General features: G+C 42.9%; 2 protein-coding genes across 3 annotated transcripts; one reads left to right on the forward strand and one right to left on the reverse strand.

The window, feature by feature from the left end:
• The first annotated feature begins 37 nt into the window (after positions 1-37).
• UBD (ubiquitin D) lies at positions 38-10,856 on the forward strand. Of its 2 annotated transcripts, XM_082347041.1 has the most exons (3): positions 971-3,590; positions 6,238-8,121; positions 9,696-10,856. In XM_082347041.1, the coding sequence occupies exons 2-3, from the start codon at positions 7,972-7,974 to the stop codon at positions 10,164-10,166; spliced, it is 621 nt and encodes a 206-aa protein (XP_082203167.1). In that variant the 5' UTR covers positions 971-3,590; positions 6,238-7,971; the 3' UTR covers positions 10,167-10,856. The 2 variants fall into 2 exon arrangements, 1 of the variants encoding a protein (XP_082203167.1); XR_014232578.1 differs by lacking the exon at positions 9,696-10,856 and adding an exon at positions 8,930-9,689 and having other exon boundaries at positions 38-8,121.
• Positions 10,857-11,976: 1,120 nt separating this feature from the next.
• Positions 11,977-12,888, reverse strand: OR2I1 (olfactory receptor family 2 subfamily I member 1). Its single transcript, XM_082347080.1, has one exon. The coding sequence runs from the start codon at positions 12,727-12,729 to the stop codon at positions 11,983-11,985; it is 747 nt and encodes a 248-aa protein (XP_082203206.1). The 5' UTR covers positions 12,730-12,888; the 3' UTR covers positions 11,977-11,982.
• Positions 12,889-15,953: the final 3,065 nt, after the last annotated feature.

Consider the following 15,953-nt stretch of genomic DNA (forward strand, 5'->3'; position numbering starts at 1 on the left):
GCATCTCCCTCCCTCCCACCCTCCCCATCCCTCAAATCTTTATGGGTGTTATTTCTACTTTTTTTCCTTGTTTGCCTGGCTAGTACCTTGATTTCTTCCTGATCTTATGGGACAGTATTTCTTCATTAAGTATGATGTTGGCTTATGGGTTTTTCTGTAGATACACTTTAGAAGATTGAGGAAATTCCTTTTTATTACTAGTGCTGTCCTTCTCAGGGATAAAATCATGATGTATGTGATTTTGAAATGTCTTATTACTAGTGATGATCACTTTGGTCATTGAGTTAAGGTGATACTTGTCAGATTTCTCCACTATAAAATTACTATTTATAATAAATACGTATCCTGTGGGAGATGTGTTTAGATTATGCAAATATCTTTTTTCTCATTGTACTGTTGCCCACCAATTTTATTTTTTATTTTTAAATTTTTTTTTGAATTTTAGAATTTTATTTATTTTTTTATACAGCAGGTTCTTATTAGTTATCTATTTTATACATATTAGTGTATACATGTCAATCCCAATCTCCCAATTCATCACACCACCACCACCCTGTTGCCCACCAATTTTAGCATCCACAAATGATTCTTGACTACAACAGTTATTTCTGAGATGTTTGCCTAATGGAAAATTTCTATTTCCATCATTCTTTCTATTTGTTATTTTGAATTCTATTGCAAGGAAAAACTATTCCTTTTCTCCTATTTATTTATTGTTGATTTTCTTTATTTGTAAAAGTAGTGACAAAGTTGTGCAACCAACAACCTTATATAAATCTGGAATTTCTGTCTTCTTTAACCATGTTTTAAACTGAAGTATAGTTAATTTACAATGTTGTGTTAGTTTCAGGTGTACAGCAAAGTGATTCAGCTATATATAATGGATGAATATATATATATATATATACACATATATTTAGCTGAACATATATATATATATACATATATATATATGTGTGTGTATATATATATATATATATATATATATATATATTCTCATTAAGATTCTTTTCCATTATAGGTTATTACAAGATATTGGATATAGTTCCCTGAGCTATACAGTAGGTCTTTGTTGGTTATCTATTTTACATATAGTAGTGTGTATATGTTAATCCCAAACTCCTAATTTATCTCCCCGCTCTGCTTTCCCCTTTTCTATGTCTGTGAGTCTATTTCTGTTTTGTAAATAAATTCATTTGTATCATACTTTAGATTCCACATATAAGTGATATCATGATATTTGTCTTTCTCTGTCTGACTTACTTCACTTAATATGATAATCTCTAGGTTAGAGATTTGTTCCTGGACTCTAAAAGCTTGTTCTGTACATCTCTAGGTTACTGGTCAGCCAAAGATTTGAGAGGAGTTCTTATCTAGTTTTTGGGTTTGTACCTTTGCAGTTTCCTCCTTCCTGGGATTTCTCCTCCTTAATTTCCAGGTAGGATAGCTCTCTTTTTCAAAGGGTCAAATGCCCTCCAGTTTCTCTTTGCTTTTGATCACTCCCACTGACTTCAAACAGTTATTATCCATATTTTACTTTTACAGAATTTATCATTGTTATTGGCCGGAGAGTTAGTCTAGTGCAGCATACTGCCTTTGTTTGTTGTAAATTTTCTGATGAAAAAAGATTTTTTTTTTCTCTCCGTGTTGGACTACAGTGTAGAAAGAGTGAATTCTAGAAGCCCAAGGGTGGAAGAGCCATTTGAGTTAATGTTTAATCTTCATTTTTTTTTTTTAAGTTTAATTTTTATTTATTTATTTATTTATTTATGGCTGTGTTGGGTCTTCGTTTCTGTGCGAGGGCCCTCTCTAGTTGTGGCAAGTGGGGGCCACTCTTCATCGCGGTGCGCGGACCTCTCATCATCGTGGCCTCTCCCGTTGCGAAGCACAGGCTCCAGACGCGCAGGCTCAGCAATTGTGGTTCACGGGCCCAGTTGCTCAGCGGCATGTGGGATCCTCCCAGACCAGGGCTCGAACCGGTGTTCCCTGCATTGGCAGGCAGATTCTCAACCACTGTGCCACCAGGGAAGCCCCTTAATCTTCCTTTGATACACCAAAATCCCCTTATAACTCACCACTTTTTGAATCGTCTCGGGCCATTTTTTCCCATTCCACTTTTTTTATAATTAATTTTTATTAGAGTATAGTTGCTTTATCCATTCCATTTTTTTTTATACTTTATATTTTTACGGGGCTATTCTGTGTTAAAATTTGCCTCATTTCTATTTCCACTTTCTGGTCTTAATTCTGTAGATTAGCGAAAGCCTAACCAATTATGAAATCTCATTTAATCATCATAACTGTCATGTGATGTAGATACCGTTTTTCCTATTATACCATAGACTGCTCATTATTCCCTAGTAGTAGTTCTCCCTCCTCCCATATTATTTCAGATAGGTTATGCCTACTCAGAGTAAAAACGATTTCACAACCTCCCTTTCAGCTTCATGTGGTTGTAAGATGCTAGGCAATGGGATGTAGGAGAAATCCCCTCTGGCTGTTTCCTGGAGCCTTTCTTAAAATACTATTGAAGCCCTCTCTTTGGCCATCTTCTTTCATCAGTTCTGTCATATCCTGGAATAATGATGTAATGGCTGGAGCACTAGATACCATTTTGGACCACAAAAATGTGGACCGTATCCTAAGAATAGCAGAGTTCAAAGGAGTGTGGTGCTGAGTTTTTTTGTGGAACAGAACTATCATACTGGCTCTGAGTCTTCTACCTCTGGATTTTGAAGCCACTTCTATCTTTTTGAAGCCAAATATTTTTAGATATGTGTTAAGGATTAGCAGAACCTAATCCTAAGTGAAATCCCCAACTTACAGAAGAAAGTACTAAGCTTCAGGATGGTTAAATAACTTGCATAAAAAGTAGGAAGCAGAGCCTGAATTTTTTCCAGGAAGGCCTGACTGCTGCAAAGTGGATGTGGGCCACTGGCCCACACACCACCCCACACCTCCTAGTGCATTAGCTACTCCAGTTATTTTGTCGATTTAGTCAGTTTTCACACATTGCCATCAGACACAAGATCTAGGCTCAGTGACTATCCCTGAGTTATATATATTTTTTGGTTTATTTTGGTTAGGTTTGGCCTCTGATTTTAGCTAATTTTAAATTCCTTTGATTTCAGATAATATTATAGAGTATATTATTAATCTTTCCAAGTTTTGGGGTATGTAAAATATTAGTGGATGTTGTGTGTTTGGGAGTAGGGAAGGCACAGGGTCCTGACAGTTAACCTATTATAGCACTAGCTTTTCATGGCTATTTGCTTGGCAACTAGTGATGAGCATAGAAATTGGTTCCCATTGGTGCATATGTTATAGCCAGTTCTGTCCTGAGCCAATGACAGCATAAAAAAGATACATACCCCTCCCTTTACTCCCTTCCTCTGCCCGCCACCCTTTTGCTATTGAATAGATAAAACATACACAGATTGCTGAGAAATAAAATATTGCCTGCCATATCAGAAAACTAATGATGTCACAGTCATCAGTGATTGCAGTAGAGGTGAGCCCAGAGGGAACTCAGGAAGGAAACAAAGAATATCTGCCATGTAGCAGCCATCAGACTGCAGCCACTCCCAAAGGTGAGATCTGAGGGAACTCAGGATGAGAAAACACAGGATATTGGCCCCAGGTAACTGAGGTGCATATCAAAGGAATGATATCAGTGAGCCCAGACTCCTGCATCCTCCCATACATAGAAAAGCACTAAATTCCTTAACTTGAGATCCCTAGTTTTCTTTTATTAACAGTACTCTTTTGTTCCTACTACCTGCCCTTTGTTGCAAAATTCCTATATATCCTAGCTCCCTCCTTGCCTCCTCAGAGCAGTTTTCTCAAGGTTACTTGAGAAAGTCTCCTGGGTTTGCGGTCCTCAGTATGTCCCCTGTATAAAACATAACCCTGAACTTTTAGGTTGTGAATATATTTTTTTAGTTGACAATGCAAAACTAAAAACATAACAACAGGACAAGGCACATAATAAGTAAATCTCCTTCCCATTCCAGTTCCTTAGGCAATACAGTTTCTTTCCTCCCAGAGATATTGTATGCATATTTCAGCATATGTGTATATATTTATCTTTTTAAATATCAGAATATTAGACATTTTGTAACTTGATTTTTTCAGTTAATTCCACTATATACACCTTCATTTATTCTTTATTGATAAATGTTGTTTCCATTTTTTTGATTACAAATAATATCACATGAATAGGCTTGTACATATCTTATTTCATACATATATGAGTATACTAATAGAATAAATTCCTAAAGTGGAATTGCTGGGTTTCGGATATGTAGATGACATTTTTAAAATTATATTTTTGTCACCAGTTTTGGTACCACAAAAGAATACATGTAAGATATGTAAACTCTAAAGCATAATTTTGTCATAATCAACACTCATGGTTTTTACATTTTTATGACAGCTTGATGGCACACATATATGGTCCTAAACACTATATTGTTCAGTTTTGCTTGTATTGATTTCCCTTTAGAACATTCATGTTTTAGATCATAACATTATTTTACCTTTAATAGAGTGAATACACATTACATCTCTCAATTAAGTAATAAGAATGTCACATACATTAGTGACATTACTGAATGTCACATACATTAGTGACATTCAGTAAGTTGTTTCACCAAACATTAAGTTCCCAAAGTTAAACTTTAGACTCTAAATATGACAGGATGAGGTATCAGAGGGTTCTTAAATGCCTTATTCCCTATTGAAAATCTTCAAGTTACTCCTATCAGCATTTAGATTGGGCTTCATTTATTTAAAAAACAAACATACTCTGAATTTCAATGTAGCTTATCTCTTTTTAGTATTGCTTGTTTTGAAGAGTTATGAAAAGTATCATACTTTTCTGTAGTCTCCTTGGTCTTGTTTTTTTTCCAATCAATCTGTATGTGGCATATCCATCCATATCATTGCTTGCAGGTATAACCCATCCATTTTTATTTCTGATGGTATTCTACAGTTCAGTTATCTATTCCCCTATTATGGAAAGGTATTTGGGTTGTTTTAGTTTGGCATGTCCATGTTTGATTTTGACATGTATTTTCCAAATTATCCTTCTTTGAGAGTGGACAAACTTTTTCCCCAACCATCATTAAATAAGAATTCACAGTTGCATTTTGATTGAGTCTGGTTGGCATTTCTGAAGCAATATTCCTGATCCCAAAGCAGTTTTACGAACTCTCTCATGGGCATTATGAAAGAGATGGAAACAAGGCTTCTGCTCCAGGAGGCCTCAGTGGGGGCCGTGACTAGCCCTAGACCACCCCATCAGCTAGTGCCAAGCTGGGAGGCTTTAGATATCTGAGACATTTGTTTTATAACCACCAAAATCTCCACAAAATGCTCTTTGACCTTGGCTGTTTTCTGAATTTGTTAGAGGGGCAAATGAAAAGAGATCTTTTTGCTTCTGAAAAAGTGTATTGTGACCCAGGGAGAAAAAATAAATCAGATTGACACTGTGGAGAGAAGCAAAGAGTTGTCAGGTCCCAAGAGGAAGCTGTAGTCAGCAAAGGGGCGTTGGGGGTTTGGAACAGCCCTCCCGCTGGAGGGAAAAGAGAGATCAGAGTCCAGATTTGTTATTCTCGTTCCTTGAAAGGATATCGTTTCTCAGAATCCAGATCCTATCTGGGGAGGGAATCTCCTGAATTAGTTTTCCCCGGGAAAATCCCTGGCTTGCCCTGGAGTAACTCTAGGCTGGAAATCCCCAGATCCAGTGGGCAGTTTCTCTACTGCCCTGCGGAATTGCCTCGCAGTGTAGTCTTTCCTCACTCACAGTCCTGGGAGAGCAGTTCTCCTCTCCCTTGGCACCAGGCTGCGATCTTCCTCCGGGCTCTGACCCCTGCACTCGAGGCTCTTTGTTCACCTCTGCCCAGTGGGGAAGCACGGGCTGGGCCAGGCAGGGCCTGCCACCCAGGGATACTCCTGCCTACACAGAGACCCCTAAACTCTGCTTGCTCTCATTCATCCCAAGGCTCGTTGCATCCTCTGCTTTCCTTTCTCTCTCAGGTCCCTCATGCCACGCGGTGAGAGAAAGGGTGTGAGAAGAGAGAGACTTAATTATAAGAAGCTTTAACCATCTACTCTCCCTCTTCTCTTTCCAGAAATGACACAGAGACCTAAGAAAGTAATAGGTGTAAATAAAATTTGAAAATTGAAGCAGTTTACTCAAGTCTGCTGTGTACAGCTTTTTCTTTCTCTTTCCAGACCTGCTTTCTCATCCTTGTCCTCCTGTTGGGGTTTCACTTCCCTGTCGCCCTCAACCTGATCTGACATCTTCTATTTGGCCACTGGTGATGTTGCAGAGTCCCTGGATCCTGCTGGACATTGGACGCAGGGCAGCCCTTTTCTACCGTGCAGCAACCAAAGGTCACAATCTGGTTTTCTAATCAGAGAACCTGGAGAGATATCTGAAGGGAGAACAGCAGGTCAAGGTTTCCAGTCTATTCCATCAGGTTGCATCCTTCCCCCTTCATATTCATTCTGTTTACAAAAGTATGTCTACCCCACAAAGTACATTTAAATAATAATTCGTTTTACCAATTTTATTAACTGCCTAATAAGAGCTTCAAATCGGAGAACATGACTTAATGTTAAGCTTGTTCAAATAGTGGAATGAGCTCTTGGACCCCGTTACTCTGTGTAGGCACTTCTGTAAAACCCGGTTCTCCAGGATGGAAACCCCTGTATTAGAATGGGCTCATTTGAAATTTGTCAGTCAGTGAAGGTACAGTAAATGGCCACTGAAAACACAGCAAAGATGACAACTTGGCATTTTTACAGGCCTTTTACTTTGAAAACATTTGAAGCACTTTTAATAAACGATGTTTTAAAAGTGGGTTTTGTGACGATGTCCTGAGACTTTCGGAGAGGGCAGGGATTAAACAAAGTTTTCTGAGCCTGGAATACACTTAGGAATTCTCTCTGATCATATCATTTTATAGATCAGAAAACCAACATCTAGGGAGGTGAACAGATTTGCTCAAGTTAACTTAGTGAGTGGCGTCCCTGGGACTGGTATGTTAGGAGATCAGAATGATCAAGAAAACGCCCTGAGCACACACAGCCTATGTACTTCCTTTTTGTCCCAATCCAAATCTCCAGAGCCAGGGAGTAAGTAGCTCTTTAGGTATCTCTGAGATCACACTAGTGAGTGTCCAGGAGTAAAGGTGAGGAGATAGAGGCACTGTGCTGTGAAAGGGATGTGTGTTTGTTTTGTGTGTGGAGGATGGGAGTCAGCATTTGATTGTGGGATTTGGATTGTTCTCAAGTAGTGGATTTGCTTTGCACGTTCTCAGACAGGGTAGGAAGAGTGCTAGGAAGCTCGAGACCCAGGAATCTAAAGTTCTTTGTAAAGGACATTTTATAAACAAAGTTTTCTGAGCCTGGAATATACTTAGGAATTCTCTCTGATCATATCATTTTATAGACCAGAACACCAACATCTAGGAAGGTGAACAGACTTGCTCAAGTTAATTTAGTGAGTGGCGTCCCCGGCACTGGAACTCACGTCTCTTCTCAGTCCAGGGTTACGTATCCTATGTCTCCTCCAGGCGCGCGTCACACATTCCGCCAGGCTAGTGTGAACAGTCTGCTGCTGGTCACATCGCTCCACACTGACTCTTACCGTCCTCTCCCAGGCGCCCTTGTCCTCAGGAAGGTCTCTCACTACTGGGGGGCTCTTAAAAGCAGCAGGGGAGACCACAAGCTTTAAAGGTCTTCAAGCCGGTGAGGGTCCAGGACTGCAGGCTGGGAAGTCATAAATCGGGACTGGGAGTGGTGGGTTGTTAATCAGGGAAAACTTCTCAGCAGAGAAGGACCATGCCATATTTGGAACAGGGAGGGCAAATGGATTGGTTGTGGGGAGAAGTGCTTGATCAGAAGGTATTTTTGTTTACTGACTCTGCTGTAGCAAAAGTGAAAGTAAATTGAGGAGACCTTATGAGAACAAATGGTACAGGAAAGCTTGATAAGCACAGCCGTCAGGCAGGGGATTTCCTTCTTAGCTGCTTATATAAACTGGAGGCCAGGACCTTTTCTCTGTCTCCTGATTCTGCGTCCCTGATTGCAGAGATGGCTGCCAAGCTCTGTGTAACTTGGGATTGGATAATGGGGATGGGGGGATGGAGAAAGGGAGAGCACCTCCGAGATACGGGAGAGCTCTCAGGAATGGATGAGGGAGAGTGCTGGGTAGGTGGGGTGGCTGGGAAGGCATCTGGAAGGGGATGAGAGAGGCATTGATACCTACCGAATGTGAGGAAGGTTTCCATGTAGAGAACCAGGTCGTTTGGCTCCTGAGTTCTCTTTTGTTGAGACCTTGCACTGGCCACTGTTGGGTGGGTACATGGTAGGAAGTGGGAGTGGGCTTTGTGCTCTGCAGGGCTGGCAAGACTTGAAATTATGGAAATATTGTCTTGATCCCTTTCTCCCTTATCCTGTTTAGGGGTCCAGGGCTCTTAAGCTTCCTTCTCTTCCCAAAAGAGAGGTTCACAGAATTCATTTAAGTTGTTAATGCCCTGATACATTGCCTTATGTAAGAATATATGCTCTACAAAAAGAACTTGGAATGAGGGCAATGCTTAGCACAGAATAGTGAGAGTTCAGTGAAGAAATGTCTGTGGCATCTAGATTGGGAAGATTTTTTTTTTTTAATTATTTATTTATTTATTTTTGGCTGTGTTGGGTCTTCGTTTCTGTGCGAGGGCTTTCTCCAGTTGCGGCAAGCGAGGGCCACTCTTTATCGCGGTGCGCGGGCCTCTCACTATCATGGCCTCTCTTGTTGCGGAGCACAGGCTCCAGACGTGCAGGCTCAGTAGTTGTGGCTCACGGGCCTAGTTGCTCCGTGGCATGTGGGATCTTCCCAGACCAGGGCTCGAACCCGTGTCCCCTGCATTGGCAGGCAGATTCTCAACCACTGCGCCACCAAGGAAGCCTGGGAAGATATTTTTGAATGAAGCCTGAAAGAGGTCCTCCGAGACTTTCCAGTGACAAGACAGGGGGAGATTCCCCGTGTTCAGATTATTGAAGTAAGACTTAGATATACTCCCTACTTTCTGTGAGTGGGGCCCTGATGGGATTAAAGGAGGAGATCATAGTCTATAATAGGTAGATATAAAAACACAGAAAATACATATGGACAAGTGATACTGAACATAGGGTCATTAAAATAAGCTAGTTGTTATTTTTTTAAAAAGTACTGACAGTACAGAGAAGATGTGTCCTAAACAGGGTTTCCATGTAAAGTAGTCATAGTCATGGAGGACAGCCACGTGGGTATTCCGTTAGGCCATCAAGCCTTGGAAATTCTCTTTGAGAGGTGTTTTTAGATTCTGGTGTACATTTCTGGTTGCTTTCTAGTTGTATTCAGTTTTTGACATTTGACAAACTTTATCTGGATAGGAGACAGGTAAATAAGGTGGGAAGTCGTTGATAACATTTTGGGATGGATAAGAGGTATGGTTACAAAGGAATAAGACTGGTTTTCTTGCATTATGACCTGGAAATTTCAAAAGAGAAGTTTCAAAAAAGGGAGGGGTACAGGTTGTTGTAACGGACCAGGAGGACCAGACACGAAGTGAAGGGTCAGAGTAATGAAGGAGGGGGCACGAAGGGCGCAAAAGGTGGCAGGCCTTCTAGGCAACTGTCTCTTGGTCTTTGTTGTCCAGGTGAACGTCCATTCTCAGAGATGGGAATTAATGACCTTCACTGTCCACTCAGAAGGCAGAGTGAAGAACATCAATGAACATGTCCGGTCTAAGACCAAGGTTCCCGTGCATGACCAGGTCCTCCTGCTGGGCTCAAAGACCCTAAAGCCCCAGAGAACGCTGTCATCGTATGGCATCGACAAGGAGATGACCATTCACCTCACCCTGAAGGTGGTGAAGCCCAGTGATGAGGAGCTGCCCTTGGAATTGGTGGAGTCCGGTAATGAGGGGCAGAGGCACCACCTCCAGGTGCGAAGGTCCAGCTCAGTGGCCCAGGTGAAAGAGATGATCGAGACAAAGACTGCCATACCCCCTAAGAAGCAGGTTGTGACTTGCAATGGAAAGAAACTGGAAGATGGGAAGATCATGGCAGATTATGGCATCAAAAAGGGCCATTTACTCTTCCTGACGTACCCTTGCGTTGGGGGGTGACCACCCTGGGGATGGAGTGATATCAGGAGCAAAAGGCCTTATTTCCTTTTGCTCCTTACTAGCCACACCCTTTGAAAATTTCCCAAAATTAATGAGAAAGATGAATAGCAAGAGAAGTCTTGGAGTGGACTGGCGAGGAAGAATGTAGGATATTTCTAACTCATTGCTTCTTTCATTCTAACATGATTGAATAATTGGCAAAATTTTGTATAACATATTATATATAGATATAATATATTAGAATTTGAAGGCCTGTTAGAGACAGCTTTCAAAACCAGCTTGCAGTTTAATCCTTCCCTGGTTCCCTCTGACTCACAGAAAAACTCCTATTTCCTTTCCCAGCCAACAAGATAGTATGTTTTAGGTTGTGATCAATCTTCTTCTTCTTCTTCTCCTTTTTTTTTTTTTCTTTAATTGGAGTATAGTGCTTTACAATGTTGTATTAGTTTCTGCTGCACAGCAAAGTGAATCAGCTACTCCCACATTCTTCTAGTTACTGTGTTGGCATCTATGTTTAGCTCAGTGCTTCTATCATATCACTGAATAATCGTTGAGCCAAATTGACTTTCTACTTACAGAGAATAGTGAAATGGTTTATTACGAAGTGAATTATTTACTGTGACATGACTACAATCATATTAATAAATAATTTAGGAATTCAATTAAACTACCTCTCCTTAATGAAAGCTATTTGTTATGAAATGAAACTTGACATTGTGCCCCTTCTTACTCTCTCTATTTCTCACATCCAGTTAAACCATTCTTATTTCTGGGGACAACGGTGGGCATGGCAAGATGTTCACCTTGGGGATCTAGAGACTTTATGTCTCTTGTGGGGCTCCTTGGGAATAGATATGCTTTAGGTGGGAACGGACTTTCTGAAAGTTGGGGGATTGTGGACCAGTCTCTGTCCTGCCTGCCTTAGGGTCTAGCAGGTCTTCTCTGGGTTGGGTGAGGGGGGTAAGGATTTGTTTCTGGGTTGACCCCAGCGCTCTGTCCAAGTTCTGGCTAGTGGAGCTTTTTTCTCTCTGCTTCCTCCATCTTTCTCCCTTCGTTTACTCCTCCATCTCACCCTCATGTCTCCTTCCTGATCACATGTATGTTTTTCTTACAACCTGAAACATGTCCACCCTCTTCTCCACTAGTCCGGTCTCTTCTTTATAACTTGCTCAAGAACCACTTCCTGCAGAAGAGGTTCCTGAACTTAACCCTGCTCAGCACAAACCACACTTATAGGTGTTGCTTATTACAGTTATGAGTGAACTGCTCTGAGGTGGGCACTATTTAACTGCATAGGTGGGCATTGGGTTGGACTGATTCCTCGAGACAAGAGACCATGGCTTCTTCTTTTGGATGGGGCCTCCTACAGGGTAGAGTCTATGATTTTATTGTCACGTAGGGATATGTCTGATGGCAGACACCATGGGGTCTTCCACGCTCTCTTCCATCAGACTGGAATCCGTCATACATCATCGTACCAGCATATGGACTCTTGACGGGTGGTTATAGAATCCCCTGAGGATGGGGAAGGTCCTCCCAAAATCAAACTTTCTTTTTTTCAGCAGCCTAGGAGAAAGCCTGAAGGCCATTTCCCCCCTCACTAGACCTGCACGTATAAATGGGATTTTCCCTACAGCACACGAACCTTTCCTGATGGGAGGAAGGGATCTCCCCCATTAACCATGGACTCCGTAAGGACAAATCTTGCAGATTCTCATACAGAAATGAGCAGCCTGAAGGCTAAACTGACTGACTTTCCAGTGGGCATTTCCCGCCTTGGGCCCTGGGGTAACACTTCCTTCCCTCCCTGACTTACTCACTGTCTAGCTTGCCCTCTCCGAAGACTCCCCAGGACCCTCCTCGCTGCCCCCGTCACTTCCTTATTCCTGAGGGTGTAGATGAGTGGGTTGAGGGCGGGTGTGATTACAGTGTAGAAAAGCGAAATGAACTTGCCCCGCTGTTGGTTGTAGCTGTGAGTGGGTTGCACGTAGGTGTAGATGGCTGAGCCACAGAACAGGCAGACGGCTGTCAGGTGGGACCCACAGGTGCCCACCGCTTTCCTGCGGCTCCCTCCGGTCCTCATGCCCCATACAGCGCGGGCCACGGCGCCCCAGGAGGCCAGGATGACGGCGGACGGCGCCAGCAGGATGACCACGCGGGCAGCAAACATCTGGCGCTCGGCGGAGTCTCGGCCGCCGCCGCCGCAGGCCAGCTTGGGCAGCGCGCAGATGAAGTGGTCCACCCGGCGGGGCGCGCACAGCGGCCGAGCCGCCAGCAGCGCCGTTTGCGCCGCAGAGTTGGTGAGGCCGCCGAGCCAGGAGGCGCGGGCCAGCGAGCGGCGGAGGCGCGGCGGGCAGCACACGGCGGCCGCGCGGTCCAGAGCCATCACCGCCGGCAGGACGCACTCGGCCGAGTCCCGCGCCAGCGACGCGCACAGCTGGGCCAGGCGGGGGCCGAGCTCCCGCCACAGCGCCCGGCCGCGCAGGTCGGCCAGTAGCGGTGGCCCCACGCTCGTGGTGAAGCCCGCGTCCACCAGGGCCGGGTGGCAGAGGAAGTAGTACATGGGCGTGTGCAGGCGCGGATCGAGTACCGCCAGCTGCACTAGCGCCGAGCTGCCCGTCAGAGTCAGGAGGTAGCCGAGGAGGACAAGGGCGAAGAGGACAGGTTGCAGGGAGGGCCAGTCGGAGAAACCCAGCAGGAGGAAGCGCTCCTCTGCGCTGTGGTTGGCCTAAAGCGGGAAAACTCGCAGAATGTTTGGAAGGACGATATATGCTTCACGAAAGGGTGATGTTACCCTTCCAAGCAAAGGAAAACCCGCGCCAGTGGGCGTGGGGTGGGAGAAGGGATGGCAGCAGACACAATGCTTATGTATCTACTGGAAGCTCAATTTTCAGATCTGAGCCCGTAGTTTATATTAGTATACCCTAGTTGATATATTTACCAGAAAATTCTATGAGGAAGATAGAATCTCCATCCTATAGATGAACAAACTTGGGCTCAAAAGGGTAAAGCATCCCAAGGTCATAGCTAGTGAGTGACCCCGTGGACTTGTACTAAAAGGCCTGTTTGATTTAGAAATCAGTACTCTTTCAGCTGCTTCTGGAAGGAGTCCTATGGTAAAAGTAGAAATCTAATCTTCATCCCACATGATAACCCTTCAGGTATTTGAAGACAGATTTCACTCTGAGCCTCCCTCCTCTTTGTTTGCAATGTTTAGTGCCCAAAATTACACGCAGTACTCCAGGTTTGATATAACCAACACTTGGTAGAGCAGAACTATCTCCTTCTTTGTTTCAGGTGCTCTACCTCTATTAATACAATCCATTATACTGCTGACTACTGAATTTTAATCTGTGGTGAATCTCTCTTCTAGGCTGCTTCTAATGTCCATGCCCCTTCTGCTTACTATCTAGTGTGATGATCATGAGCAACAAAGATTGGCACATGTGTACCAGCCTTTAAATCCAGGGTGATCTGGGTAAAATGAAAGTCAGGGGACCTGAGTTCCACCTAGCATAACTGCCTTTGACTAGTGATTTGATATGGGGAAGTCACTTCATTTCCCTTTGCCTCAATTTTTTCATGTGTAGTAGGAGGATTTTGTACTCTATAACCTCCAAGGTTCCTGCATGTCCTCCTGGCTCTAATTTTAATAAATATTTTTCAAACAAATGAAAAGTGGATGCAGAAGCTTTTTAACCCTTGATAGTGATGCTCAATCACATTTCCTGATGGTACAAAAACCATCATGGTTGATGTGATGGATAAAAGTCACATAGAAAGCTTTCTACTACATGGTTCCTGATGGGTATGATTATACAGATAGCTTGTTTTAAACATCATTTTCACTGTTCTTAATTTAAAACTCATCATCCCCTAATTTTTTATTTGTCAGGAAGGAACTCTCTTCCCCCTAAGAAAACATTATGTTTATATGGTTCTCTCGTTTTATCTTCATTAGGCAGAACAAGTATTAATGTCGTGATGAAAAATAAGGGTTCAGGAGTCAGATCGCCTAAGTTCCATTTTTGCTTCTGCCATTTCTTAGCTGAACAACCTTGGGCAATGTTGCTTAACCTCTCTGTGCCTCAGTTTCCTCATATGAAAATAGAATTGATTAAGTAGCTCCAACGGGTAAAGCTCTTAGAACAGTTCCTGACACATAGTAGACGTTGAATAAATGTTAACTATTATCACTATTTCACATCAGGAAACAGGCTTTTAGAGGGTTCCTACACTACTTAAGGACAGAACTGGTATGTACATATATACCCCTTTTCATATGTTAACTCATGTGAAAAAATAGATAATACTCCTATTTTATACAGTAGGATAGGAGGGTAATTGAGGTTAAATAACTTGCCCAAATTCTCATGGTTTGTAAATGCCTCTCAGGATTTCAACCCCAATCTGATTAATTCTGGGATCCTTGCTTCTTTTTCTTTCTTTTCTTTTTTTTTATGAACCAGGCTCTAATTATGCTAGGGACTGTGATGGATAAAACTACATACAAAGATTGACCTTTATTTCTGGATAATTTTATAGTCATACTGGAGATGAATAAAGTAGGAGAGTTGACATTCAGGCTTATGGTCCAATGGTGCTAGAGATGTTGAGTTACAAAGAGTCAAATTTTCTAATTCTCTGCTTACATAGACACACACCAGTTCAGCCAGGCAAGTCTTAAGTCATTCTTAGGCAAACCTACCAAATCCTGAAAACAAGCACACAGTGATCAAATTGCACAGACATCTTTACTGCATGTACACACAAATACCCAAACACATAGCTCAGACACATTTGTACACATACCCAAACACCCCATAATCCCCCTAAAGCATCCAGAAACCAAATCTGTTGTAAAAAATATTCTATAACGTGTCCCTACACATCATTTCATATTCTAGAATGTGCCCCTCTTCCATAAGACCACTTTTTAAAAGTGCAATGTGGTAATAAGCCTACCTTCATGTCTTATTCTCTGGCACTGATATCTAGGCCTTCAGTTTCCAGATGAGAAGTTGGTCTCTTGCTCCTGCTCTGGATTCTCTGGGTTTGAAATGACAGTGGAAGGGATGAAAGAAAGGCCCAATCACATGGCTGTTGATTTCTGGAACCGGTGCCTGAGATCAGGGCAGGTACCTCGAGACGACAACGTGGGATGGGCAAAGCAGTTGTAGAGAATGAGAAAGGGTGTTGATGAGCCTCTACTAGAGAGAGAGCCAGGAAATCAACAATTTCTGTTATTTAGAAGAGAGGATGGAGCTCTGGGGAATCTATGTCCCTCTCCCATAATTAGCCCTTTGTATGGAGGTGTCCAGAGAGAGCTCCCTCAGGGTAGGGAAGGGAAATTTCTGGAGGGAAAGGCCCTTTCGGATAGAGTGTCCCTGGCAGTGTGTGGAAGCCAGAGGCAGCACAATTCCTTCTCACATCATTGCTACTCTTAATTCTTAACTGGTTTAGGATTGCATCCTCTGCTGAGTGACCTTAAGCCAGCTGTTTAACCTCAGTGATTCTCATCTGTAAAACATGGGTAGCAACCCTTACCTGTGCGAGATGCTGTAGATTCGATGATGTCATCCCCAGTTTTGAATGCAGCTTTGATTCTCATGTCATCAGCTTTGCCCCCTAACCCCCTTGTTGCTGTCATCCCCCACCTCACTCCCTTTGCTCCCCTTTATTCCTTGAAGAGTTTTGTCCCTGGCTCACGCTCACTCACTCCAGTGCGGCTACCATCACGATTCTCAGTGAATTCAGTATCCACGGAGATGATACTGTGTCCTCTCA

Source organism: Balaenoptera borealis (genome assembly GCF_965194805.1).
Source record: "Balaenoptera borealis genome assembly, chromosome: 12".
In the NCBI taxonomy this organism is placed as follows: domain Eukaryota; kingdom Metazoa; phylum Chordata; class Mammalia; order Artiodactyla; family Balaenopteridae; genus Balaenoptera; species Balaenoptera borealis.